The sequence below is a fragment of the Sprattus sprattus genome (genome assembly GCF_963457725.1).
Source record: "Sprattus sprattus genome assembly, chromosome: 12".
NCBI classification, from domain to species: domain Eukaryota; kingdom Metazoa; phylum Chordata; class Actinopteri; order Clupeiformes; family Clupeidae; genus Sprattus; species Sprattus sprattus.
The window spans coordinates 15,809,335-15,836,640 of NC_137910.1; the positions used below are offsets into that span (position 1 = coordinate 15,809,335).

Consider the following 27,306-nt stretch of genomic DNA (forward strand, 5'->3'; position numbering starts at 1 on the left):
CATTTGTCGTTGTGTGTGTGTGTGTGTGTGTGCGCGTGTGCAGGAGGCTGAGCCCTTGCTGTCAGAATGAGACCGGGTTTTGCCAACAATGTCCCTCTACCTCAGTCTTGCTTTTACGGCAACTTATCTCATCCAATACTAATAGTCTTGGCATTACATTTCTAGAGCTGGTCCCTTTCCATATTCAGTGAAGTGTTCTCTTTTTTTTTTTTTTATGTTGGGCTTTTATGCCTTTTTTTGGACAGGACAGTAAAGAGTTGTGCAGTGATTCCCCTAGGTTTGCAGCTTAGGGGGGGGGGGGGGGGGGCGCAATGCGCCCCGGCCGCGGACACGGACACAAACACTTAAATGAATTATGATGTTCATGTGTTTCTTTTAATGACAGCAGTCAATATAACATCTTACAGTAACAGTATGCAACAATTATACTTCAGGATTAGGGGTTAGGATAAGCAGTTTTACTTTAAAAATAAGTATAATTTTACATGTTTTATGGTAAAGGTAACCTTACATGACTTATTTTGTGATCTGGCGCTATATTTATTAAAAAAATAAAAAAATAAAAAAATATTTTTTTTTTTTTTTTTTTTTTTTTTTTTTTTTTTTTTTTTACTTGAGCTTCCAGGGGTGGCGGGCGGGGCCGTTGGGGTGGCGGGCCGCCACCCTAATATCATTGTAGGGGAAACACTGGTTGTGGCCAGGGGAGGCGTATTGGCTTGCGCCACAGTGCCCCCTAGTGACCAAATTTCTGAGATGAAAACCAGGGACATTTCCAGTCTGGCATTCAATATTAGTAACATAATAATTAATTTATATTAAAAATGATGAATATATATATCTAAAATAATGAATGAGTCCCTGTTCAATCACGATGTCATTGGCAGGAGGGGGCTACTAACGTTTGACAAATAGAAACAAACTCAAAGATATTCCCGCCACCTGAAAACTCCAGTGTCATGTATTGAATAACGTTGGAGAAATGTTTGCCATTGAGGCCCAGTATTTCTAGTGTACACTTCTTACTGGAGTGGAATGAGGCTGTTTAAGGGGTGCTCAACAAGTAAAAACAGCTTTAGAGTAGCCATAATCTCAGGTCAGTAGGTAATGTGTTGTAGATGGTTTCTTGGAAGCATGGAAGCCATCCTGTACACTGCAGATTGTCGTACGTATTCATGACCTTAATAACTTAAATCTGATTAAGGATTCACCTGACGCCAGGCATTTTCCCCTCTTGTTTGATAAATGCAATGATGTCTTCCCCGCTCCAAATTGTCTGCCTGCTTGCATGTGCATTTGCGTGTGTTTTTGGCAGGCTAATATATGCAAGGATGCCTTTTTAAACCTGTTATGGGGATTTAGCTAGCCTAATTACCGGTGTGTTAGCATAAATTACCCACATTAGTCCAGGCACAGCTGCCCAGTGACATGCTAGCTCTGCGACCAGGTTATTGGGTTGAGGAGGGAATGGAGGAGGAGGCTTCCTACGCACTCACCACCCGCCTTCACCTGGCCCTACTTCTGGGGCTTCTGCGTCACAGGCCACTGGCCCTACACTGCACCTGGCCCTACCCTGTACCTGAGGAGGCTAATCTGCTCATCAAAGCAGCTTAGCCCCTGATCCCCTCAGGTGCCGGTTAAGTCCTTTAGGGGCAGAGGAAGATTCCAGAGGCCCGTGAAGGCCATCACACACCCGTCCAGGTCCAGGCCGGGCGCCGTGTCCTTTCTCCAATGGAGAGGAGCCGTTTAGCAACCGGAAGGTTGCTAGTTCGATCCCGACTCCTCCTCACCAAGTGTCCTTGAGTAAGAAACTGAACCCCCCAACCGCACCCGATGCACGGGCTGGCAACTTCGATAGTAGCCTCCGCCATCATGTATGAATGTGTAGATGTCTGAGGGATTAATGTATAAAGCGCTTTGAGTGCTTCATGAGTAGATATAAATGCAGTACATTTACCATTTACTTTCTCCACCCCACCAGTGCACTTTCTGAGATTCGTGGCAGAGGTACGGTGTATATCCTTTTAATATAGACAGCCCAGATATGAAATGTGACAACAGTCTGGAGTTAACACTGGTGAAACAGTGGCGAAGTATACGCCATAGAAGGGTACTCCCCTGTAGTAATCCCCTTCAGCTACTGAACAATTTCAACACAAATCAGTGTCTGAGTTCCTCTACCCAACACACAAGGACACATGCTGAAGGCACAAAGCCCTCCTCTGTGGTGACACCTGTCAAAAAACTGTGCATAAAACTGCTTTTAAGAATCTAATCTGCATGACTGCAGGTTCTTTACGCAGAGGCTAGGAGGTAGGGAAGTGTGTGGTGAGGTTCGTTCTGTAGGTAGGGGCTAGGGAAGTGTGTGGTGAGGTTAGTTCTGTAGGTAGGGGCTAGGGAAGTGTGTGGTAAGGTTGGTTCTGTAGGTATCGGCTAGGGAAGTGTGTGGTAAGATTGGTTCTGTAGGTATCGGCTAGGGAAGTGTGTGGTAAGATTGGTTCTGTAGGTATCGGCTAGGGAAGTGTGTGGTAAGATTGGTTCTGTAGGTAGGGGCTAGGGAAGTGTGTGGTAAGATTGGTTCTGTAGGTATCGGCTAGGGAAGTGTGTGGTAAGATTGGTTCTGTAGGTAGGGGCTAGGGAAGTGTGTGGTAAGATTGGTTCTGTAGGTATCGGCTAGGGAAGTGTGTGGTAAGATTGGTTCTGTAGGTAGGGGCTAGGGAAGTGTGTGGTAAGATTGGTTCTGTAGGTAGGGGCTAGGGAAGTGTGTGGTGAGGTTGGTTCTGTAGGTAGGGGCTAGGAGGTAGAGAAGTGTGTGGAGAAGTTTGGTAGGTTAAGGGGATTCAAATGAAATAAAATATTTGTCCGACATGTCTGAAAATGTGTCCGCATTCCATTCTACAGCTTGAGTGTACAGCAGTCAGGCAGTTGTTTGTCCTACTGCGGTTCTGCGATTGGAAGCCTCTCTGGGAGATCTTCTTCGGGTCTGCATCATCCCATCAGGTAAAGCTGCCCCCTGCTGCGTGTCTTACTGGCGCGAACATCTCCTGCAACTCACCTGTCCTCAATCCGCTCCTGGGTCACATGCGCACGCCCATTCTCTTCCTCTCTCCCACTTAATCTTCCACTTTATCTTTTAATCTGTTTGTTTCTCCTTCGTTTCTCCTGCTAGTTATCCTTCCTTCTTCTTCTCTTAAGCTTGGTCTCTTAACTTTCTTTGGTCATTTACATTTACAGAAAGCGGGTTATTGCATTAAAATCTTCCAGTGTGTTTGTGATGCAAACACCGTGTAAAACAATTTTACCCCGAGAGATGTTCCTCTAGCAGTAGTCGAAACCACCAACATAACAAACAGGCATCAGAATCGCTTTTCATCTTGTTTTTTTTTTTTATCTTACACACTGGAGCAGCTACATGGTTGTCCCAACCCAAAACACTGGCAGTATTGTCGATACCCACATCATAATTTACAGTAAGATTTACCCGTCAAAATTACAGAGACGCAAAAAACAAAATATCACACAAAAGAAGGAAAAATTACACCACTGAAAATCTTGAGTTTATCAACATAAAAACATGCTGTCACCTTTACACTACGCTCTCTTACTGGTGGTTTTCACTGCTTTAAACTGATATGACTGTCAAACTGCCTGCAGACAACAAGGAAAAAAACATTTTGTACAAAAGAAAATCAACCCTCAGCACAAACCCAATACCAAATGGCTAGATAACATCTGAAGACCTCACACGTGAGTCCCATATTTAACCCGAGAACACAACCGACACACTTACACCGTCACGCACTCCTGTGTATCACTCCTCATTGTGATGGTGTGTATGTGTGTGTCTGTGTGCTTCCTGTTTACTGCTCTGCTCTGAATATCTGCTCTTCAAAGTAGGTCTCAACCCTGTGATGTTATCCTGTACGGATGGTGCACTAGTTGGACCTACAGACTTCCTTGGGCCTGTGTACAGACCAGGGGCTCTGGTAGAAGGTTATCCCAGTACTGAGAACCCCAGAGAGGGACTGGAGGGCCACCCAGGACCCCTTCTCCTCAGCTGCCTGGATTGAGCTGCCATTGGAGACCAAAGCCACGTCCCCCCCCCCCCCCCCCCCCCCGCCCCTCCACAAACTGTAGAGCCGTGTGGTCAGAGGATGGTGTTGATCATCAGCATCATCACTGCTATAATTATTTACAGACAATACAACACTCAACGCAGTTATTAGCTGTGTCTTTGCAGTGGTATGTCGCGGACACACAGTAGCTTGGAATGGTTTTAAAAGTGTGTGTGTGTGTGTGTGTGTGTGTGTGTGTGTGTGTACTGTATGTGGGTGAGCGTGTGTGTTGTGCTGTCGGGTTAAATATCCACTTGACCATTTAAAGACTCTTTGGGTAAAGCCTCCTGTCCGGTGGCTTTCTGGGAGCTGTGTTCACTTGGCTTACAGCAGGGGGATGCTCACAGGGAAGGAGAAGGGATTTTTTTCATTCAAATTCAAACATCATTCAAATTTATAACAACTTTGCAATAAAATAATCTTCCTCATATACTTTGAAAAATAGATTTGTTTCACAGGTAATATACACATAATGGACAGATAATATTGACATTCGTTTTTACATTTTCATAGGTAGGTTATCACCTCTTGTGAGAATCACAAATTATTTGTTCACTTTTGACAGGAGAATGATGTGTTGATGTGTGTGTTTTTGTGTGTCTCTGTGTTTGTGTGTATGTGTGCGTGTGTGTGTGTGTGTGTGTCTGTTACAGAGAGGACATGTTCCTCTTCCTTAACTCCTCCTGTCCTGGAGATGGGAGGGGCCTTAGTCCCAGTAGGGGCGGGGCAAGGACCACTCAGCTCACAGTGGCAACACCCTCCTCTCCCTCTACCTGGTTCCGCTGGCACAGAGCTTTGACCTTGGACGTGTACTCGGCGATGGTCTCTTTGACGCTCTTCTCCAGAAGCCAGCCCTCGCTCTCACACTCCGGGTCCTCTGGGTTGGCCAGGGACTCCAGAGAGGTGCTCAGGTACTGCAGGCCGACCATCACAGCCGCCTACGCAAACACAAACACCACAAACAAACACAAACAACAGGACTCATCAGGACTTCAGCGCTTCAGGGGTTGGCTGAGAAAGTTGTAGGATCTCTGCCAGACTGATACGCTTGCATATGCGCTCTGACTGACATACTACTGAGCCTGGCTCTGTGGCGTGGCAGCCAGGGTGCAGGTCTATCACACCCCAGCCCACAGAGGCCAGTGGATGACAGGCAGATGTGCTGTCAATTCTAAGGGCACATGTTGTCAGTCCAGTCCAGTCCAGTCTCTGCTAGGCTGGGTGGACACATCTGAAAAAGCCAGGAAGTGCCCATGTACTCTTACCCTAACCTCAGACACTGAAGGGACCACTACAAACTTTAAGCACTTTTCACCTCTCATCTCACTGTATCAGTTATCACACTCCTAGAGTAACACACTCCTACAGTATCACCCTCCCATTGTAATACTCTCCTACAGTAACACACTCCTAAAGTAACACACTCCTGGAGCATCACACTCCTAGAGTATCACACTCCTACAGTAACACACTCCTAAAGTAACCGACTCCTACATTAACACACTCCTAAAGTAACTCACTCCTACAGTAGCACAAGGGCAGCAGTCTCTGGGTTGCTGTTTTTCCCTCTTCCTCCTTTCCCATACTTCAGCTGATCTCTGATGACTTCCTGTTTCCAGATTAACCCCCTCGGAGGGCCAATTAACCCCACCTGGGGTGCCTCTTAGGCAACCCCCCCGCTGTGAAGTGTAAATCAGGTCCGCCCATCCACCATTGTTCTTTCAGAATAACCATAGATATTTAAGGTCGATTTCTCCTTGGGTTTACCCTGGGCATCAAATAGTGATTTGTCCACTTGAGTGGCAGTCTGCATTTCATGAGGGGAACTACTGAGCTAACCTAAGGACCTTTACTGTATATCCCATTCAGTGTGCCAGCAGAACTCCTGACCAGAGCAATGCAGGCTGAGGGATTGGTTCTGGGAGAGGTCAGGCCCAGTTCGTGGTTTATTTTTATCCAATGGCCTTTTTTCTACCCCTTCACATCCATTATCTGTTTATCTAGAGACACCTGGTCAAAATGGCTGCCAAATAAACCACTCAGGTGAATCATCAGATTGGACGTCATCAATCAGGTCGGAATGGAACTGGACACGTTGCACGCGTGGCATTAAGAGGTTTCAGACTAGGTCATGTTTGTTAAAGTAAAAGACAGGAACTAAGGGGGAAACCTAGGAGAGCAAACTGACCTCAATAAATAATGACATTAATAACGTATTTGGCCGTGGGATTTCGTGAATTTTCCAGGCCCGGAAAGTGGGATTTTAAAATTCCATGACTCTTCCAGGATTTCCATGACTGTGGGAACCCTGCACATAACTGTGCATAACTATGACCATGGCTATGAGTCTCCCTTGAGCATGTGTGGCCCATGACTATGACTGGCATCTCCTGTGGGTGTACCACCGCAACCCAGTCAGTGCCAGGAGGCACCTTGAAGGTACTGAGCAGTATCAATGCTGGCAGCGCTTACTGTGTCAGCAGGTGAAGCATTACTGTACATGACCTCCCATACTGGTCAGGTGCTGCTGTAAGCTTACATGTGTCTTAGATGTGGCTTACATGAGTCTTACATTTAGTCCTTTAGGAGGTGCTTTTATTCAAAGCCACTACATAGCACAGATATCTATTGAATGGGTTGGTGCACTCCCTGAGTATCAGATCCATGACCCTGGTGCTGTTAGCAGTTAGCAGCTAGCATCTCTCTTTAGCAGTTAAGCTGCAGGAGCAACAGTAGCCTTGATGCATGTCGTCTGAGAAATGTTTCTAGGTTAGTGCTGCACAAACAGCTCAGGAAATCCCTTCTAAACCAAAACGGTCAGGCGTCAGAAGCCTAGTTCCTGCTCATGCCCGCGCTTCCTAATTGAATCAAGTGCTGGGGTTAATCACTGACCCCATTAGACCAAGCCCTGACAGTGCGAGTACGCACCAGCAGGACCTGCGGCGATCTCACAGATCGTGATCTTACACCTTGGCAGAGCCTGCCGTTTTGCCTGCCTGGCCGCTGCTTGCCCCCGTCCCATTAAGTGTTCTTAGGAGCGGTTAGCGGTAGCGGATGACGCCTTGATTAACCACTGGGGATGAGGATTAGTGGGTGTAGCTGAGGTCTAGGTTCTCACTGAGGAGAGCGCTAGGCTAGGCTATGGGGTCCAGTGTTGTGCTATGGCAGTGTCCTTTTGTAGAGTGTTACGCTAGGTTGTAGTCCAGCGGTGGGCTGTGTATCGTGGTAGTAAGTGGTTTAATTGGGATTTGTAATGTGGGCGGGCCTAAGAGTTGCCATGGGTGAAAATGCGTGTGTGCATCAGGAACAGTGACAGGCACATTTTCTAGAGGCCTACATTGAATAAAAAATCTGGAAAAATCTTACTTTCATGTACCATTGAAGAATGTATAGGTGTTGAATAGTAGGTGTAATGGATATCTTTAGTACATGAACATAAAATAGTACAAGGTGTGATCTGTGCTGACAGTCCTCTGAATGTGCTCTCTCAGTATCATGATCAAATATAGGAATGTGCTTCTGTAAGTGCACTCAGGAATGTTAGGCTACCGCTAAAGGATTGAAGAATATTAATACGAATGGACCAGGCTTTAAACGATAACCTAAAAAGGGAATTCAATTTCATTTTACAATATTTGAATATACACAGACATTTATTAATGATGTTATAGCAATGAAATTATCAAGTTAGCTTGTGTAACCTAGCCGTGGTGTAATCTGAGTTGCAGTTTATCTTCACAGTTTGCCATCAGACCAATTCAGTTATGGAACAAAATAAGGTATCTGTGTCTGTTTCTGACCCTTTTCTCTCCCTAACTTACTGTCCATCTATCCATGCCATCTGTACTCTGCCTGATAGCCTGCAGGGCTTAACACATCCAGCTGCAACATGTCTTAGTTATTGTTTTAATTGCAAGACTGAGAAGCTTAAAAATATAAAAATTGTTGAATTGCTGGTGGAAGTGTCCTTTAGGAGAGTGCTACACGATGCTGCAGGTTCCAGAGTTGTGCTATTGCATGTGCTGTGCTATTGCATGAGCTGTGCTGTGCTGTGCTGTGCTGTGTTCGGTTGAGTTAGGTTGGGCTGTGCTGTGCTAGTCTATTGCCAGTGCTGTGCTCTACAACTGTAGGGGCCCCTGCCTCCCCTTGGGGGTTAAATCTGTTGCTTGTGTGGTTCCTCACCTCCAGACAGATGACCAGGAACAGAAAGGCCCCGATACTGTTCATCATGCCCCCGTAGTAGGAGACCAGTGCCTCGCGACACCCGCGGGTCCAGATGTTCAGCTCCTCTGTGTGGTGGTCGTAGTCATAGTGGGCCGTGTTGTTGTTCAGGTGGTGCTGGATGCAGGGACGGGGGGAGCCGGGGTTGCAGCAGCTGAAGGGGACGCTGTCCATCAGGTACTTCCCCTCCACGTTGCTCAGGACACGGCTGGGGGGTAGAGAGGGGGAAGGGTAAGAGGGGAAAAACAGCTGAATTAAACATCAGAAGGGGGGGGGGGGGAGTTCATTTTCATATATGATTTACAGTAGATGGCACCTGTTTGTTCATGTTTCTTTATGAAGAACACTAACTCTGTGTTCCCACGGATACCTTTATGAAGAACACTTACTATGTGTTCTCACTGATACCTGTAAGCATGTGCATCTGTTTCAGAGCATGGCCACTGTTGTTTCGGTTGTGTAGCTTTGAGTAATTCATGTATAGATGACCTGTGTGTGTGCGTGAGTGTGTGTGTGTGTGTGTGTGTGTGTGTGTGTGTGTGTGTGTGTGTGTGTGTGTGTGTGTGTGTGTGTGTGTGTGTGAGTGTGAGTGTGTGTGTGTGTGTGTGCGTTATGAGCTGTGTCACACATGTGGGCCAGTTGGCTGAGAGCCCTGGTGTCAGAGACAGTTAGCACAGGGAGTCTTCTCTCCCGCTCTGATTGGAGAGGACAGTAAGCTGTGAAGGTCGTGGAAATGAGATCCTCCTAGATTATGGGTTTATCACAACTATGCTAATGAACCAGTGGCCTCCAATCAGCCAATCAGCAGCCCCCATCCCTCCCTCTGTCCTCTCTCACCCAATCACGGCACTCAGATCCTCCTCCAATCCCCTTTACCCCAAGTCCACATCTTTCACGCGTTTATCGACTCATGCCAACTATAACTTTGTTCCCACGTATAACTTCTGTAGCCTTACTTACTTACAAATGCCAAGAAAAGTCCCCAGCAGAGCACCTCTGTGTAATTAACATGGTTCCTTTCCTGTGGTAACTAACATGGTCCCTTCCTGTGGTAAGCCTCACAGGGTCTTAAGGACAGAGATGATTTTTCTGTATGTTTACCAGGAGGTTTATCGGCAAATCCCAATCCTCTTACACCACTTTCACTACCAAAACAATACTGGGCAGAATCAATTGGAAACCTTGCATTCATAAACAGCAGTGTAATCATCACACTTTAGATCTTTCTCCCTCACCTGAGCCCAAGACGCACAATTGCACAGTTACCTTTAAATAGCCTAACATGCCTGACAACAAACGGTGTGACGTCAGCCGAAGATAAGTGTATTATGGTATAAAGGGGAGGTTAAAAGCAATCCATCTCTCGCATAATCGCATCATTCAGGGGCCTATTTTTGCAAGACCATCGGGTTCAGGAAAATGTGAAACTGTGACCTTCAAAAAATTGTGTTAGAGTGGCTCGCCAACTTGGGCGTTGTAAGATTTTATCAGCTGCCACCTTTAATGTCCTGAGTATATATCTAATCCTAAATGAGTAGGGCATTGTAGGGCAACAAATCCAACACAGTCAACACACTAAAGCAATGTCCAGTCAGTTCCATTAAAATGTCTTCTTAGTTACAGACAAGCAGTGCATGTCAGCGTGCACCTCTACACGTGAACATTCAACAGATGCTCTCATCACAAGAGTACTGAACAGTTCAACATTTTAACCAGTATAGGCACTTCCTGAGTGTACAGCGCATAGAAACAGTAGCATTTATCTTGATTTAGATTGGATGGGGGGTTATGTGGCTACTCACTCTTTAACCTCATCATTGCTGAAGTCCAGGTACCGGTTACTGATCCACTGGACCTCGAACCAGTCCCTGTAGTTGTTATTGCCGCAGCAGCGGAATTCGATCTGGGTCATGTCCAGGGTCCTCTTCATGAAGCAGCGTCCGGGAGTGTCCGTGTCCTTGTAGAACTTGATGCTGTAACGGAGCCCCTCAGACAGCGCGAAGTACAGCTGGAACTGCATGGTGAAGCACAGCAGCGCCACCAGGAACAGTAAGATGTTGAAGATGAAGCAGCCCATCAGGTAGTTCTTCAGCATGGGCTTCCACTTGGCAAACTTGGTGGGATCCAGCGAGTCGTGGCACACTTTGCCCCCGAACGCGTTGATACCGCAGGCTATCAGGCCCACCAGGATCAACAGGTTGGGCACAAAATGGCTCTCGTTGTTGTCCATCATTTCACTCCTCTTGCGGAGCTCGATCTTGAAGAAGAGGCCCATGCTGAAGACGAGGATCCCCGCCATTACTGACAGCCAGTAGAACAGCCAGAGCCCCTGGGCCAGCTTCACCCGCTTGGCCAGGTCGAACTTCACCGGCCACAGCGCCATTTCTCCTCCCTCTCACAGCACTTTATCCACACAAGGAAAAAAACACTCAAAGACTCAAAGAATAAAAGCACCAGTTTTTTTTCTTCTTTGCTTTACTGATAATTTTTGGTAAGTTCAGTAGCAGTTGAAGAGAACGACAAACCCGAGTGACCTTCAGCAAACGTGTTTAGTCCACCAGCTTAGATCAACATTTGTAATCCATTCCAGAAGGGAGTCGCAGAAGGTGCCATGCTGAGGGAAACCCTCTTCACTCCAGCGTTGGTCAGCCAAGCTTCAGCCAAACCCATAACTTCAGTAGGCCCAGCGCCCGCCCAGCCTGAAAACACTCGATCAGCCGATTTGACACCAGTGAGCCCCAAACGCGGGACAGGATGACGGGGCTGTGCGTCCGCTCCTGCTGGTGCCTCTTCCTGAGAAAGGAGGTGGCCAGCCAAGGTAGCGAGTGATTCAAGCGGCAGCCTTCAGTACGTCATCCTAAACCCCGGCTAATCAGCCTGATCCCATTTACACCAGCTGAGCTAGGGGCGCTAATCTCTCCTCTGACTGTGTAATTGGCTAGTTGCTTTGCGCCAGCTTCCTCTCTCTCTTACTCTATCTCTCGTCCTCCCCTCTCTCACCCCCCCCCCCCCCCCCCCCTCTCTCTCTCTTGCTCTGTCTGTGTGTCTCTCTCTCATCCTTTTTCTCAGTTCTGGCCTAGGACTGTGGGGACACTAAGTAAGGTCCTCAGACTGCATTGGTGCCATGAAGGGTGAAGGGTCAAATGTGAACGGTAGGGTGAGAGGAGTGGGGAGGTGTCACTGGAGAAAGTGACCGTGTTCCATCCATCCTCTGATGGGGTAAACACGTCCTGTCCAGCCAATCAACCTGTCCTGCCTGACCTAGTGGTGAACAGATATTCCTGGCACCTTGTTTCAGAAGTGATCGACTCCTGTTGCACACATACTAGTGTAGTTCTGAACTCTATGGTTCTGTAGTATTAAGCTAAGATAAAAGGTGGTTGGACCTCCTGGGTGTGCTTGGACCTTACATAGACCCCAGAAACTGAGCCCATGTTGTACACAGTTCTTTGCAAAGAAATAAAATATGAATTTGAATATCCTAATGACAAATACCATGCCTGTGATTAGGTTAGGTTTCCATGTGGTGTTAGTAAGTTTGTAGGGTCAGGATGCCATAGAATTGATCCCCAGTTTATAATTCCTGTACATGTATTCGGTTGAAGAGTACTTTTACTACATCTGGCAGTGACCTGCCTACACATAGACGCTGAAAGTGTCAGAAGCTTGTGTATCCAGTTATTTGATCAGCTTGAGGTTTGGATTGGAAGACAGTGGCAGGAGATTTAAGAGGCCGTAAAGCCCACAGCCAGCACTGCAAGCCAGGACTACTCAAAAGGAGCCCATCGGCCACTGCCCGGAAACCAAGAGATGCATTACAGTGTCAATGCTCTCTTATTTAGTGCACACACACATACACACACACACGACTGTGAGCAGGAGAGCTGCCACCTCGTGGTACCTTCTTGGTCGTATTTTTCCGGGATTTAGTAATCAGGACCCCTGTTTTACCTGCATTTAGACCAAGAGGTCATTTTTACATAGTTTTCGAAATAAATATGTTCTTGGCGCCGCAGTAGCTGACTGTCTTAATCAATCCTGTTCTCCTCAGCATACACGACGAAATACACAGTTTCCATTTCACACGAGTGGCTGGGGGCTTAAAGCACCTTGGGACAATTTGATTATTGATAAGTTATTGGCGCTGTATAAATAAATAAAGTGGAAAATTTAATTGAATATAATTGTCCTTGTGTGAATCCCTGAAGGCCTGCTTGGTTCATTTGGTGGCACATTTATGTGACTTGATGTTACAGGAGGTGGTTGATCATGTAGGTTTTGGGAGTGAGAGGTGTGTGTTGGTGTGGCTTTGAGTGAAGGAGAGAGAGGTGTGTGTTGGTATGAAAGAGAAAGAGAGAGGTGTGTGTTGGTGTGGCTTTAAGAGAAGAGGTGTGTGTTGGTATGAAAAAGGTAGAGAGAGGAGTGTGTTGGTGTGTCTTTGAAAAAAGGAGAGGGAGGTGTGTGTCGGTGTGGCTTTGAAAGAGGGAGAGAGAGGTGTATGTTGGTATGAAAGAGGGAGAGAGATGTGTGTGTTGGTGTGAAAGCGGGTGAGAGAGGTGTGTTTTGGTGTGAAAGAGGGAGAGAGAGGTTTGTGTTGGTGTGAAAGAGGGAGAGAGAGGTGTGTGTTGGTGTGAAAGAGGGAGAGAGAGGTGTGTGTTGGTGTGAAAGAGGGAGAGAGAGGTGTGTGTTGGTGTGAAAGCGGGTGAGAGAGGTGTGTGTCGGTATGAAAGAGGGAGAGAGAGGTGTGTGTTGGTGTGAATGAGGGAAAGAGAGGTGTGTGTTGGTGTGAATGAGGGAGAGAGAGGTGTGTGTTGGTGTGAATGAGGGAAAGAGAGGTGTCTGTCCGTGTGAAAGAGGGAGAGAAAGGTGTGTGTCAGTGTGAAAGCGGGGCAGCCTGTGCTAGGCCGTTATTCTTAGTGTGGCTTGGTCACATGTGACAAGATTAGGACAAGCCTCTGGATTCTGCTGAATTACTGTCTTATGTCTTTAGAGGGACACGGAGCTGCTACTAGGGTTGCACGCAAGACATCTGCCCCAGCGAGTGTGTGTGTGTGTGTGTGTGTGTGTGTGTGTGTGTGTGTGTGTGTGTGTGTGTGTGTGTGTGTGTGTGTGTGTGTGTGTGTGTGTGTGTGTGTGTGTGTGTGTGTGTGTGTGTGTGTGTGTGTGTGTGTGTGTGTGTGTGCGAGAGAGAGAGAGGGCGGGAGGGCGGGAGGGAGAAGAAGGAAAGGTCTGATATTGGGACTGTATTGACTGAGAAACATAAGAGTGTGTGTGATCAGACCTGTGTGTGTGTGTTTGTGTGTGAGAGAGACAAAGCAAGAAAGCATGTTTGTGCTTAGGGCTGTGTTTAAGTGAGGAAAATTCAGTTGTAAAAAAGTGTGTTTAATAACAGTGTCAGTGTTTTTCAGCCACGGACACTCGCACACTACCAGAAACAACACACACAACCCATTCTCAGTGAAACATCAGTTAACACTCACAACCAGACAAGCCCTTCTCTAGGTCTTTGACAAATCACATGACAAGGATGTGAAGATGAGCACATGTTCATTCATGCACTGGTTTCCCATATGATATACATAATGTATAAAGCTTAATGTATAATATGATATATAATGTATACGTCGTAAGCTTAATGTATAATATGATATATAATGTATACTTCTTCTCAGGGCATGCTGATTGAAGATTAGCACTAAGAGGCATATACTCTCAGTGCAAACAAAGACACGTCATGACCAACTGAGCTGGACCTGTTGCACTAGATAGAGTTCTTCACTTAAGTTCCACAGCGGAATACGCTGACCAGTGCTGCCACAGTGATATGCACTGCTGCCATCTAGTGGTATAACAGTGTCCCCGCTCAGGGTTCTAAGTGTCCCATCAGAAAGGCTCATCCACTGCCTGAAAGTGCCTGGGAATCAGGTCTAAACTGTATGACATTCAAGGGCATCATCCATTAAAGGGCAGGTCATTTGGACGGAACTATTATTCAAATCGCCCTCACTGCTCTCCTGTAATGTAAAAACACAGACTGTATTGTGGATCCCATGGAGGCTCCCATATTCATCTTGTTTGTTTAGCTTGGAATGCGCACACACACACACACACACACACCCCACACACACCATGTACGCACACACACAACACACACACAGCGCATACACAGCGCGCACACACACACCACACACACACACCACACCCCACACACATACACACACACAACACACACACCACAGACACACACACCCAGAGGTTAAATTGGGCCGGGGCTGTCCGGGGCGGAGCCCTGGCACATAAGCGGCCGGGTGGTTTTTTTCAGCGTGAGAAATACGATGTGTGGCGGGAGTGCGTGACTAAAGACCGAAATGAGCCCTGATTATTTCTTTGTTGTAACAATGCTTCTTTGCAATATATCTTATACCGTTGGAAAGCCTGTTTATTTACCTTTTATATGGTGCCACATTTGTAAGGAACATGCATTTGGAGGATGAGCAGCAGAGCTGAGTATGTGGGTTGCGCACACTCAGGGAGAAAAAGCAGCTTGACATTGACCCGAGACGAATGTGATAGGCTACTGGCAGAAGCAAAATAATAAACTGAATGCAGCCTAAAAGACCAGAGCCCGACTAGCAGGTGGAGGTAGAAAGAAAGTTAGCCTGGATATGGACACCAGCCTCGTTGAATACATTTTTTCAGTCCGCGATGAGCATAATAGAGTGTATAGAAAAATGATTAAAATCAAGACTTTGGAAATATTTTCCTCCGTGACTGACAGTGGAGACCATACGTTGACACTGCACATAAAGCGCTACACGATGTGCAGGAAGTGTTGACTGCATATGCAATGAATGATATTAGCCTACTGTAATAATGCCCATTAATTGAATTAAATAATAACATTCTATAACAGAAGATAACTAGAAAATGCATTTCCTGAAGGAAATACCAGTGCATGAAATGCAAAAGTTAGGAAAGGAAGAAGAAAAGAAAGAAGAGTGAAAGAAGGAAATAAGAAAGGAAAGAAGAGTGGAAGAAGGAAAGAAGAAAGGAAAGAAGAGTGAAGAAAGGAGAGAAGAGAGGATGAAGGAAAGAAGAGTGAAAGAAGGAAAGAAGAAAAGAAAGAAGAGTGAAGAAAGGAAAGAAGAGTGGAAGAAGAAAAGAAAGAAGAGTGAAGAAAGGAAAGAAGAGTGAAAGAAGGAAATAATAGTTGAAGAAGGAAAGAAGAGTGAAAGAAGGAGAGTGAAGAAAGGAAAGAAAAGTGAAAGAAGGAAAGAAGAGTGGAAGAAGGAAAGAAGAGAAAAGAGAGTGAAAATATTGAAAAAAGGAGATAAAAATGGAGTGAAGAAGAGAGATTGAGTGTGAGAGAAAGTAGACTGAGAGGGATAGAGAGAAAGATGGAGAAAAAAAAAAGTAGAGAATGGAAGGTGTCTTAATGTTCCTAGTTACAGTTAAATTGAGAGGGACAGAGAAGAGGTTCCTTTGATTTGGTGCAGCTGTCAGTGAAGCACAGGTGCAAGCCAGTTTAAATACCCTATTATGATGTCATAATGGCCCAATGTAAGTCAATGGGAAAATTTAGATTCGTTTTTATTTAATATCTTAAAAAGTATAAAGTTTAGAAAAGTGAAAAATACATAGCATAAGTGTCCTTTACAAGACCTACGCGACAAAGTTGGTTCGGGCTGAATTAATCGCAGAAAAAGGTAACAAGAAGAAGAAGAAGAAGAAGAAGAAGAAGAAGAAGCCTAGGAATAACAATACAGGGCATTTCATGCACTGTAATTAAGAAACTAGAAAATGCATTTCCTGAAGGAAATACCAGTGCATGAAATGAAAGAAAGGAAGAAGAAAAGAAAGAAGAGTGAAAGAAGGAAAGAAGAAAGGAAAGAAGAGTGGAAGAAGGAAAGACAAAAGGAAAGAAGAGTGAAGAAAGGAGAGAAGAGTGGAAGAAGGAAAGAAGAAAGGAAAGAAGAGTGAAAGAAGGAAAGAAGAAAAGAAAGAAGAGTGAAGAAAGGAAAGAAGAGTGGAAGAAGGAAAGAAGAAAAGAAAGAAGAGTGAAATAATGAAAGAAGAAAGGAAAGAAGAGTGAAGGAAGGAAAGAAGAGTGTAAGAAGGAAATAAGAAAAGAAAGAAGAGTGAAAGAAGGAAAGAAGAAAGGAAAGAAGAGTGTAAGAAGGAAAGAAGAGTGAAGAAAGGAAAGAAAAGTGGAAGAAGGAAAGAAAAGTGGATGAAGGAAAAAAGAAAGGCAAGAAGAGTGGAAGAAGGAAAGAAAAATGGAAGAAGAAAATAAGAAAGGAAAGAAGAGTGGAAGAAGGAAAGAAGAGTGAACAAGAGTGGCTCTGGATGAAGAGATAAAGAGAGAGTGAAAATATTGAAAAAAGGAGATAAAAATGGAGTGAAGAAGAGAGATTGAGTGTGAGAGAAAGTTGACTGAGAGAGAAAGATGGAGAGTTGTAGAGAAAAAAAATAGAGAATGGATGGTGTCTTAATGTTCCTAGTTACAGTTAACTTGAGAGGGACAGAGAGAGAAGACGTTCTTTGGATTTGGCACAGGTGTCAGTAAAGCACAGGTGCAAGCCAGTTTAAAGACCCTATTATGATGTCATAATGGCCCAATGTAAGTCAATGGGAGAAATTTATATTCGTTTTTCTTTAATATCTTAAAAAGTATAAAGTTTAGAAAAGTGAAAAATACATAGCATAAGTGTCGTTTACAAGACCTACGCGACAAAGTTTGAATGAAGCTTCTACGTTAAGCGGTTCGGGCTGAATTAATCGCAGAAAAAGGTAACAAGAAGAAGAAGAAGAAGAAGAAGAAGCCTAGGAATAACAATACAGGGCATTTCATGCACTGTAATAAAGGCCTGCCCCTATTACAAGCCTGCCCCAAATAAAGGCCGGTGCGCTGTGCAGCCTAAATAAATATTTGCCACAATTTGAGGATTTACGGTATATATAGTATTTTGCCGCAAAGTGCGAATGTATTGAGCCTTCTGCACCATCTGGATCTGGTGGGGCAGTACCCCAACTGCCCCTAATGTAGAAACACCACTGAGTAGAGGTGCAGTACTTTACTGTAGAACTGTTAAGAAGTTTTAATTTGGGGGGGGGGGGGGGGGGGGGGTGTTGGGGGGCGTCAGAGGTGAAGCTTCCCTATGGCACCAAATGTGCTAGGTCTGGCCCTGCACATAAGTGGCAACAGAAGAAGTACCTGACAGTCAGTTTTCTCCCTGACTTCTTGTCTTAGTACAATGTTTTCCACCACTTCCAGGTCATGTAAGTCTTACTTCTCGTCCCTCACTTCTGCGCCATCAGGTCCAGTGTTACTGTGTTTCCCACATCTGCCAGGTCGTATAAGTCTCGGTTTAGTCCCGCGCTATGGCACCGTTAAGTTATTCCACGACTTCCAGGTCTATCTGTGTAAGAGGTTATTCTTAGTTATCCCCTGTTGAACTGTTGTGCGTTCTAGTTTAATTCCAGTTATCCCCAATCTCTCTTGTGTTTTCCCGTTAGGAGTTATCTTCTGCTTTATTATCCCGAGTTGCTTTTGTGTTTAGGCCCGTGATTTCCCCTGTTAACCCTAAACTGGCTGGTTTCAATAAAATGACCGTTTCTTTATTGTGACATCAACTATAAAAGTTTGCTTTTTAGTAGGCGACCACATGACAGGGATTTTTGTAAATCAGATGGTTGCTGAGGTCTTATCTGATCGTGTCTAAAGGTTTATGATGTGGCGCAACCTTCACAAATCAGATAGGTCAATCAGGACCGAGTCACAGTCCTGACTTACTTTAAGCACTGTCAGAATTTCACAGAAATCATGTGATGCACTGTTGTGTAGGCCTATAAAAGCACCACTCCTCTCAGCAGGTGGAAGGACACACACACACCACATACCTGAGGTAAGGAACTCTGAACATTTAACAACAGAAACACAAAGTGGTTATATTCTTCATATTATTATAAAAGCAGCTGGAACTATATTGTAATTGTGATGATTCTTCTTCTTGTTATTATTCTTCTTATTATTATTATTATTATTATTATGGGTCCAACAGTGTTGGGGAATGTAAGATAAAGAGGGACAGACATGATGTGGCATACAGAGAGCATGAAATGGTGAAGAGAGTGAAGATTGCATGGAGAGAAAATAGTGATGCACAATAGAACACATAATTGTATGGCAACGTCAGTCTGCCATATATTAATTAGCATTCTGATTAGCTAAATGCGTAGTAATGCCTCCCGCATATTGCCCTCTCAAGGACCTCAGCAGGCAATAAGGAATTGTGTATTGCCCTCAGACAAAAGTTTTTCGTGAGAGGACTTGAGACCTCATCAAAACAAACAAAAAAAAAATCTAATCACAATTACTTTTTCTTTTCATTTACCAAATGAGCAAAGGCAAACACGCAACATCCCTTTTATGTTTTTGTCACATTTTTTGAGATATTAGCGGCCTAAAATTCCTGATCTCGTGTGAGCTTTTCCAAAAAGTGCGATGAAAGTTGTTGTGTTTTAAGGTGTTTGTTGCGATGAAATTGCAGGTGTAAGAGAAAGTTGTGATAAAGCGTTTTGAATTTCCCTCTTTGTAATTATAATTGAGCTATTGTTTAAAAATAACTCATTATTAAACAAAAATTCATTCATCAAGAACAAAGCCATTGAGAAAAGTTACTCTAAATAACCTTACCAATATGCCAAACAAAAGATTTCCAGGACTACACAAATTTATCAAAATAGGCTTTAAGCTTGATTTATTCTTATGCACAACGAAGTGCACCTGTTGGCATTACAAAAGGACCATCAGTAAGAATGAATAGAATGCTATGAATGTCTCAGCCTTCACATGACGAAAAACAGCCTGTGTCACTGTGATCTGTCTTTTTAATCTGACGTCCTGCCTGCGTTTCTGCCGTTCTCATTCTATGCATATCAATCTGTTTTGCTATCCTTGTTTATTTATTTTATCCATATAGGTGTTGATGTTGTTCAATTTCATATACTAATATTAAAGTCGTCGAATTTAAAGTCATCCAATTTTTCAACACTTGCTGCTACCTTATCTTCAGACAGAAAGTAACGTTAAATCTTTTTTTGTTAAATTTCACTGGATCCACTGGAAGCAGTTGGTTGTTAGGCACGGAAAATGTAACAGCCCAAACGCCTCCCAGCAGATCGCAGATGGCGACAAAGCAAAGTTGTTTGAGAGCGGCTTCTTTGACAAAAATGTCATATAATAAACAACTTGATAACCTCGACCGTTCGGTTATGCCGCAAAATATCAAACAGAGGCTTTGGCGTATCGACTGAGCGATAAAGCCTCAGTTTGATATTTCCCAGCATGACCTCACTCTCGGTTAGTAAGAAGTTAGAGATCCTTCAATGCCCCATATGATAGCTTACTCAAAGCTATCACAATTGATTGAATGAACACCCGTAAGTGGCAAACTGAAGAAGTATATAGGCGTTTTTGCGTATTTGCAACTGAGCTCCCCATTAAATTGCGGAGTGCAGCACACTTTTATACCACTTTCATTAATCAAACCCTTGCTTTTAATAGGCGACCACATGACAGGGATTCCTGTAAATCAGATGGTAACTGAGGTTTAATCTGGTTGTGTCTAAAGGTTTATGATGAAAGTGGCGCACTTTCACCTTGTAAATCAAATGGTTGCTGGTTGTGTCTGTAGGTTTATGATGTGGAGCACCTTACGAGCAGTCCTGACTTACTTTAAACACTGTAAGAATTTCACAGAAATCATGTGATGCTTTGTTGTGTAGGCCTATAAAAGCACCACTCCTCTGCCCTTGAGTCGGCGGGTGGAAAAACACACACACAGCCACAGCCACAAAAATGAGGTAATGAACTCTGAACATTTAACAATAGAAACACAAAGTTTCGCATTGTGTTGTGCTTGGTGCAAGGAAATATGTCAGCGTAATTTTTGTGTTTGTTTTGAAAATAGAAACTATTGAAATTAACTATTGAGTTTGAGACTTTGCTTGATGGCAAATCACATGATGAACACAATACGTAATAATACTCTAAAATATTCTCTATAAATAATTAGAGAAGCTGCTGGATCCCTATTGGAATTGTTCTGATTCTCCTTTTTCTTCTTAAGGGTCCGTCCCCCTTAAATAGTAACTGACCTCCCCCTAAAATTGGGGGCCTAACTCCCTAAGCCACTGTTGGGGGGCCAGCGTCTGATTTCCACGTTTGCAAAATGAGGTGCCTGGCCAATAGAGTACAAAGGGGAAATGGTTTGCCCTTCATAGTTTGTAATTTTGGGATCATACACCACTGAACCAAAGATGGTGTAATCGTTTTATGGAAGGCCTTTATAATGTAGTCAAATACAAGAAACCAGAAAGAAGTTAACTTGGAACAAGACCACAACTGATGTTTATGAGTACCAGTTTGTTGTTTGCATTCATCGCATAAAGGAGAAATGTTGGGGTATACATGTATGCCATGGAGCCTGGCTTTGGAGTAAGGGAGTCTGTGAACAACCTTAAATTGAACAAGAGAATGCCTGGAGTTGATAGACCTGCTGTGAATTCTCTCCGTAATGCCCTCCTAAATGGTTATTAAAATGTCCATGTTGAGTTCCTGCTCCCAATAATTTCTCAACTTGTCAGTGGGCACTACTTCATGAGATATAAGCATATTATACAAAAAATAAACTGTGCCTCCTGGTATAAGGCATTGAAGACTGTCCAGTGTGTTGTGTTTGGGCATATGCTCATAGCTTTCCACCTGGAAAGGTTGGATCCATCAAAGCAGGTGAGAAAGCATGGTTGTGACAGATTGGACTGTCTAGGTAAACTTTGGGTAAATCAAGAATACATTTCATTTGTTTCCAGTTTCTTCAGGAGTGAAAATATCGGAGTAATTTATATAGGGAGGTGTTTTTATTTCCACCTGGCTGTTTAGTAGTGCTGGGAGGGAGGTGGCACCACGTGAAGATATTACTATCTGAAGCCATGAGGGCATGCCTCCTTGGCTGTCGGCATACCATTTTGCTAGTATAGTAGCTGTGACGGCCCCGCCCCTTTTGGGTTGCTAGGCGTTCCTCTTGTATTACAGATGATCTGCAGGTGGTTGGCTCGTCAGCTAGGTCTATTGGGAACACCTGGGACCGGTGGGCTATAAGAGCCAGTCCCCCTGAGTCATGGGTAGATGGCCTGGAGATCCTGACGGATTTGGACGAGAGTGAAAGCACGGCTGAGAGAGAAAGCACGTTTGCGAGGGAGAGAGCACGGTTGCGAGGGAGAGAGCATGGTTGCGAGAGGGAGAGGACGCGCTGTCCGGAGATCTGGATTCACACGCACTTGCACCGATTCAACATTCTATCCACTTTCACCACATGCATACATTCACGACATCCGTACTGATTCACTGACTGCCCCACTCTACTATCGTCTTGGAGGGTACTATACCCATAGTCATTGCAAAAGTATAATAAAAACACTGTTACTTAACCTTGTGTGAGTTTGATTTGTCATGGTTGAGAGCCCAACGTGACAAATATGGGGGCTCGACCGTTTTTGGATTCGGAGTGTGTTTGGTGATTGTTCTCGTGGTGGCTGGGCCCGAGTTGGAAAGCTACTTGACCAAGAAAGGTAAGTGAGCGTGCTGGTAGAATTGTGTTGGACAGATTGTTCCCCTGTTAGGTAAAGCAGCATAACTCCTTTGAGTTTCGCTGTTTTTTTATTTTTTTGGTGTGGGTAGTGCTGGGTTGAAAGCGGCTAGAGCAGTTGTCTCGGGAGCATCGCCGTGATAGTGGGGTTGTTGCCAGTAACTGGTCGCTCCCTTACACCAGCCGTATCGAGTGCATAAGTACCCACCGCGAGTAACCACATGAAGACTAGGGTGAGTGAGGTAGCACTTGGGTAGATAGAGGGGGCGCAATTGTTGTCGGGTTACAGCCAGCGTGTTGACTACACAGTGTTTATTGGTCTGTTGTAGTTTGTTTTGTTTTGTTAAACATGGCTCAGGTTGAGGATTTTTTAAAGGCTCCATCGGAGTTGTTGTTGGAGGACTGCACCAAGGACCAGTTATTGAAAATTGCGGATCATTTCCAGATTGTTATCAGTGACAAGAGGCTTAAAGAGACAGTGAAATCTATATTAACGGCGAACTTGCAGGAGTTGAAAGTGTTGCCGGGTAAGACAGGAGGCGTGGTTGATCGTGCGCCTGGTAGTGGTAGTTTTTTCTTTTGAGCAACAGAAGGAGTTAATGTTGTTACAAATGGCTCATGATGAGATGAAATACAAAACAGAGCAGGCTCGGATCAACTTGGAGCGAGATAAGTTGAGTATGGTCTCAGAGGGTAGGTTGAGCCTGGAAGCGGTTCAAGCGTTAGGGGGAGAGAGGGTCTCATCTCATGTCCGACCTTCGCCCTTTGACCTGATAGGGAACTTGAAACTTGTTCCGAGGTTCAATGAGAGGGATCCGGAAAAAAAAAATTCACTGTTTGAAAGGGTGGCGGACGCGAAGGCTTGGCCCGAGGCGGATCGCACGGTTATGCTCCAGTGTGTACTGACCGGGAAGGCGCAGGAGGCATTATCAGCGTTGTCTGTGACAGACAGCCTGAGCTATAAGACGGTAAAAGACGCGGTGCTTAAAGTGTATGAGATGGTTAGGGAGGCTTATCGGCAGCATTCATATTAGGGGCCAAATAGTATAGCTTAAAGTTTGGCAAACCAAAACCTCCTTCTGCCCTACACTTCCCTATGTGTTTTTGGGATATTCTAGCTAATGTATGGTTCCATATAAAGGCAGGTATGTTAGAGTCCAGGTTTTTAAATAATAAAGGGGGATAAAGACAGATATTTTGGAAAATATATTAGAATCTAGGGAGGGCAACCATTTTATGGTGTTATGTATAACCCACCATAGGAATGTGTTCCAAATTAGGATATTCTGATTCAACTGTTGTATTCTGGACTCCCAGTTGCTGCTGAGGAGTTTCCCATGCTCCCTTGTTGCAATAATACCCAAAGTTCTGAATTGGAGTGTGCATAGAAAGTTTAAGTCTACTTTGTCTGATATGGGCATCAGTTCACTCTTCCCCCAATTGGTTTTATAGTCATAAAAGTATCAATTAGCTGTAATAAAGGTGGAATGAATGATTTGGGGTGTGACATAAATTGTGTGATGTCGTCTGTTAATAGCGTTATCTTATATTGTGAATTCTCTATATTGTGAATTTTAATTGGAGCAATGACCTTGTTCAACGTAATTTGACTAGCTAGAGGCTCAATGTCTAGATTAAATAGATAGGGTCAACATGAACACCCCTATGGAGATGTTATCGTTGTGAAATGTCACCATAAGTAAGAAGCTCAAGAAGCTTGAGGGTGAGCAAAATGATCTCAATCAATTTAATAAACTCTATATAAGTATTTAAGTAATAAGAATTTCAGGGCAGTCAACATATATCTCCATTTAATGAAATCAAAAGCGTTCTCGGCATCTGATTCAATAACCACAGACTCATCTTTTTGTTTCTGGTAAATTATGTTGAAAAGACGTTGTCTACCTGGGACAAAGCCGATCTGGTCAGGGTCTATTACGCTAGCTGAGTATTTTTGTTTCCATCTGGAGGAGAGATATTGGACCATATGATGTCATATCCAACCGATCCCTGTCTTTTTTGAGGATCAAAGCAATGTTTGCATTTTAAAGTAAGGGGGTTAGTACTGAAGCTTCCTTAGCATGGGTGAACATGCGCAAAAGAAAAGGGGCGAGACTAGGTGAGAGTCTCTTAAACAATGTAATGGTAAACCCATCTGGGCCAGGGGCTTTGTTGTTAGGGAGATGAGAAATAGCAGTTAGGATCTCCTCCTACATTATGACGGCATCCATTGCCTTAGCTGCTGTTTCATCTAGTGAAGGGAGCTGGCTATTCTCTAAAAGTGATTTATTATCAGTAGATCCGTGGATTTGACTTTAGACTGGTACAGGTCCTCCTAAAATGATGCAAAAGCAAAAACTTGACTGGATCTGTTGTGAGGTTACCCTGTTTGTCTCTTATTTTGTAAATGGCATGTGTAGCCTGTAAATGTGTCGCAGCTGTATTGCAAGAAGTATGTGGGGCTTGTCACACAATTCAAAATATTTGTGTTGTGTTTTAGCAAGTTATGAGCCAACTCTTTGAGAAAGAATAGTATTATTTTCATATTTTAAGTTTGTGATTGTCTCAAGAGTGGCGGCATTGGGTTTATTCTTATATGAATCCTCTTGGAAAGATCAGGTCAAGTTCTATAACTTTTAGTCTACTGCCTTCACTTTTCCTTTTACTGGAGACATAAGCTATGACATGGCCCCTGATGACAACCTTTGTTTCCCAGAGGATTAAGTTTGTAGTATGACCCTCTGGGTGCCCCTTACCTGGGGCTGTATTAACTTATATGTGTTGTGATTTAAACAGTTCAGTAAATATACCAGCAGGCTAAAGATATGCCGTTGTCCAAACTAATTTGTAATGCCAATGTTGTGACGTGTTTATTTTTAAAACGAACTCAGCCTTCGACAAAGAAAGTATAGTTGACAGAATAAGCAACTCAAGACTTCAAATAAAACACAGATTTGGACGTAAATCAATGCATCGGATCGAGTAAGATGACCGATGAACAGGGAGAACACGCGGGACCTTTTTCTGCAGCTCACGCCGGAGGAGCGTTTCGGATTAGCCCTCCAGAGAAGTTTGACTGCAGAGGTATCCAAAATTGGCCTCGGTAGATTCGGCGATTCCAAAGGTACAGAACAGTGTCTGGATTAAATAAAAAAAGATGAGGCAGTCCAGGTGAACATATTGATATATTCCATGGGAGATGAGGCTGAGGATATTTTACATGTGTCACCGATAGCAGAAGGGGACAAGCTAGTCTACAACAAGTAATAGACTGTTTTAATAATCACTTCCTTGGAGAACACAACGTAATTTTCGAGAGGGCCAGGTTTAACCTGCGAAATCAAGAGCCGGGGGAAACGGCTGAGTGCTTTGTTACTGCAGTGCACAAGTTGGCGGAATATTGCCAGTTTGGAGCCCTCAGAGATGAACTGATATGTGGCCGTATAGTAGTGGGCATAAGAGACATTAAACTGTCCGGAAAACTTCAGTTGGACTCGAAATTGACTTGTCTACAGCTACGAATTAAGTACGACAAAGTGAAGCTGTTAAGCTGCAGCAAGTGGTGCTGCGCGGCGCGGGAAGCCACACGCACAGCGAGCCCAGTGATGAAGTGCACGCGCTTTCGCCCGCTCGAAGGAAAGAGTGGAGTTCAGAACGAGGAGCAAAACATAGTGCTGCCGGAACATCAGGGATGTGCCATAAATGTGGGAGAGTGCCATACCATAGTTGGAAAGACTGTCTGGCCAAGGAGGCTGAATGTAGGAAATGTCACCGAAGAGGACACTTTGCTGCTGTCTGCAAATCCAAGCATGAGCATGAGATGGCAGATGAGGAGGAGCAACTTTATCAGGACAGCCTTTTCCTGGGTGAGGTGAAGGCAGACAGTGGGTGGTACTCAGACATCAAAATTAATGGAGAAGTTGTTTCTTTTAAACTAGACAGGAGCAGCAGTGAATGTGATACCCACTAAATTATATAACTGCAAAAGAGATGGTCCTCTACTTCACACCTCAAAAAGACTGTATGGCCCAAACAACAAGATACTGCCTGTTGTAGGACAGATGCAGAGTAAGCTATAAAGTAAAGATAAAAAGACCACTCAGTCTGTGTTTGTCATTGACAACTTAGCCAGGCCACTGCTGGGCTTACCATCACTTACAGCACTGCACCTCATGGAACGGTGGATGCAGTTGAAGAACAAGGGGAGAAAGAAGAGCCAGGGGAGGTCTTCAAAAAAAAAGTTTCCGAAGGTGTTCTGTGGATTAGGGAGACTTGAAGGCGATTACCAAATCCGCCTGAATGAAGAAGCCGTCCCTTATGCTCTGTCCACCCCTCGTCGCATACCAATTCCCTTAACTGACAAAGTCAAGGATGAGCTGGTAAGAATGGAAAAGATGGGGGTCATCTCTAAGATAGAGAAACCCACTGATTGGTGTGCATAGTAGTGGTCCCAAAACCCAATGGCAAGATAAGACTCTGTGTTGACCTCACCAAACTCAATGAGGGAGTGTGCAGAGAAATACACATATTACCCTGAGTGGACCATTCATTAGCCCAGCTGAATGGTGCGCTGGTGTTCACAAAGCTGGATGCACGTTGTGGGTTTTGGCAAATACTCTTAGCACAGGAGAGCAGGGAGCTCACAACATTTATCTACCCCTTTGGCCGATTTAGTTTAAATGTCCTCCATTTCGGAATTAACTCAGGGCCCGAACATTTTCAGAGACGCATGTCCCAGCTCTTAGAGGGGCTAAGTGGGGTGATATGCCATGCAGATGTTATCCTCATATGTGGAGAAAAACAGGGCACAACATGATGAACGTCTCACAGCCGTTTTGACACATCTCCAGGAGGCGGGTCTAACACTAAATGAAAAGTGTAGCTTTGCACAGCCTGAAGTTCTGTTTGTAGGACACAAAATCAGTGCGGGAGCCATAGATCCTGACCCCGGGAAAATCAGAGCTATCACAGACATGCCCATCCCACAGCATACAGCAGATGTTAGGCGTTTCTTGGGAATGGTAACATATATTGCAAAGTGTATGCCTGAATTTGCAGACAACACCAAACCGCTCAGAGACTTGCTGCCAAAGAACAATGAGTGGTCTTGGGGCCACATGCAACAGACATAATTTGAAAACCTCAAAAAGGAGCTGGCATCACAGAGAGTGTTGGCTTAGTACAGACCACAAGCCAAAACAAAAGTATCCGCAGACCCATCATCCTTTGGCCTGGGTGCTGTCCTTATGCAGAGACAGGATAACATGGAGTGGCGTCCAATCGCATACATTTCCCGAAGCCTCTCTGAAACAGAGCAACGTTAT

General features: G+C 44.4%; 1 protein-coding gene across 1 annotated transcript; it reads right to left on the reverse strand.

Annotated features, from left to right (window-relative positions):
- Window positions 1–4,849: 4,849 nt before the first annotated feature.
- Window positions 4,850–10,716, reverse strand: prph2b (peripherin 2b (retinal degeneration, slow); the record flags this gene model as incomplete). Its single annotated transcript, XM_080848871.1, has 3 exons — window positions 4,850–5,050; window positions 8,295–8,541; window positions 10,136–10,716. 3 exons carry the CDS (start codon window positions 10,714–10,716, stop codon window positions 4,850–4,852), a joined length of 1,029 nt encoding a protein of 342 aa, XP_080704997.1.
- Window positions 10,717–27,306: the final 16,590 nt, after the last annotated feature.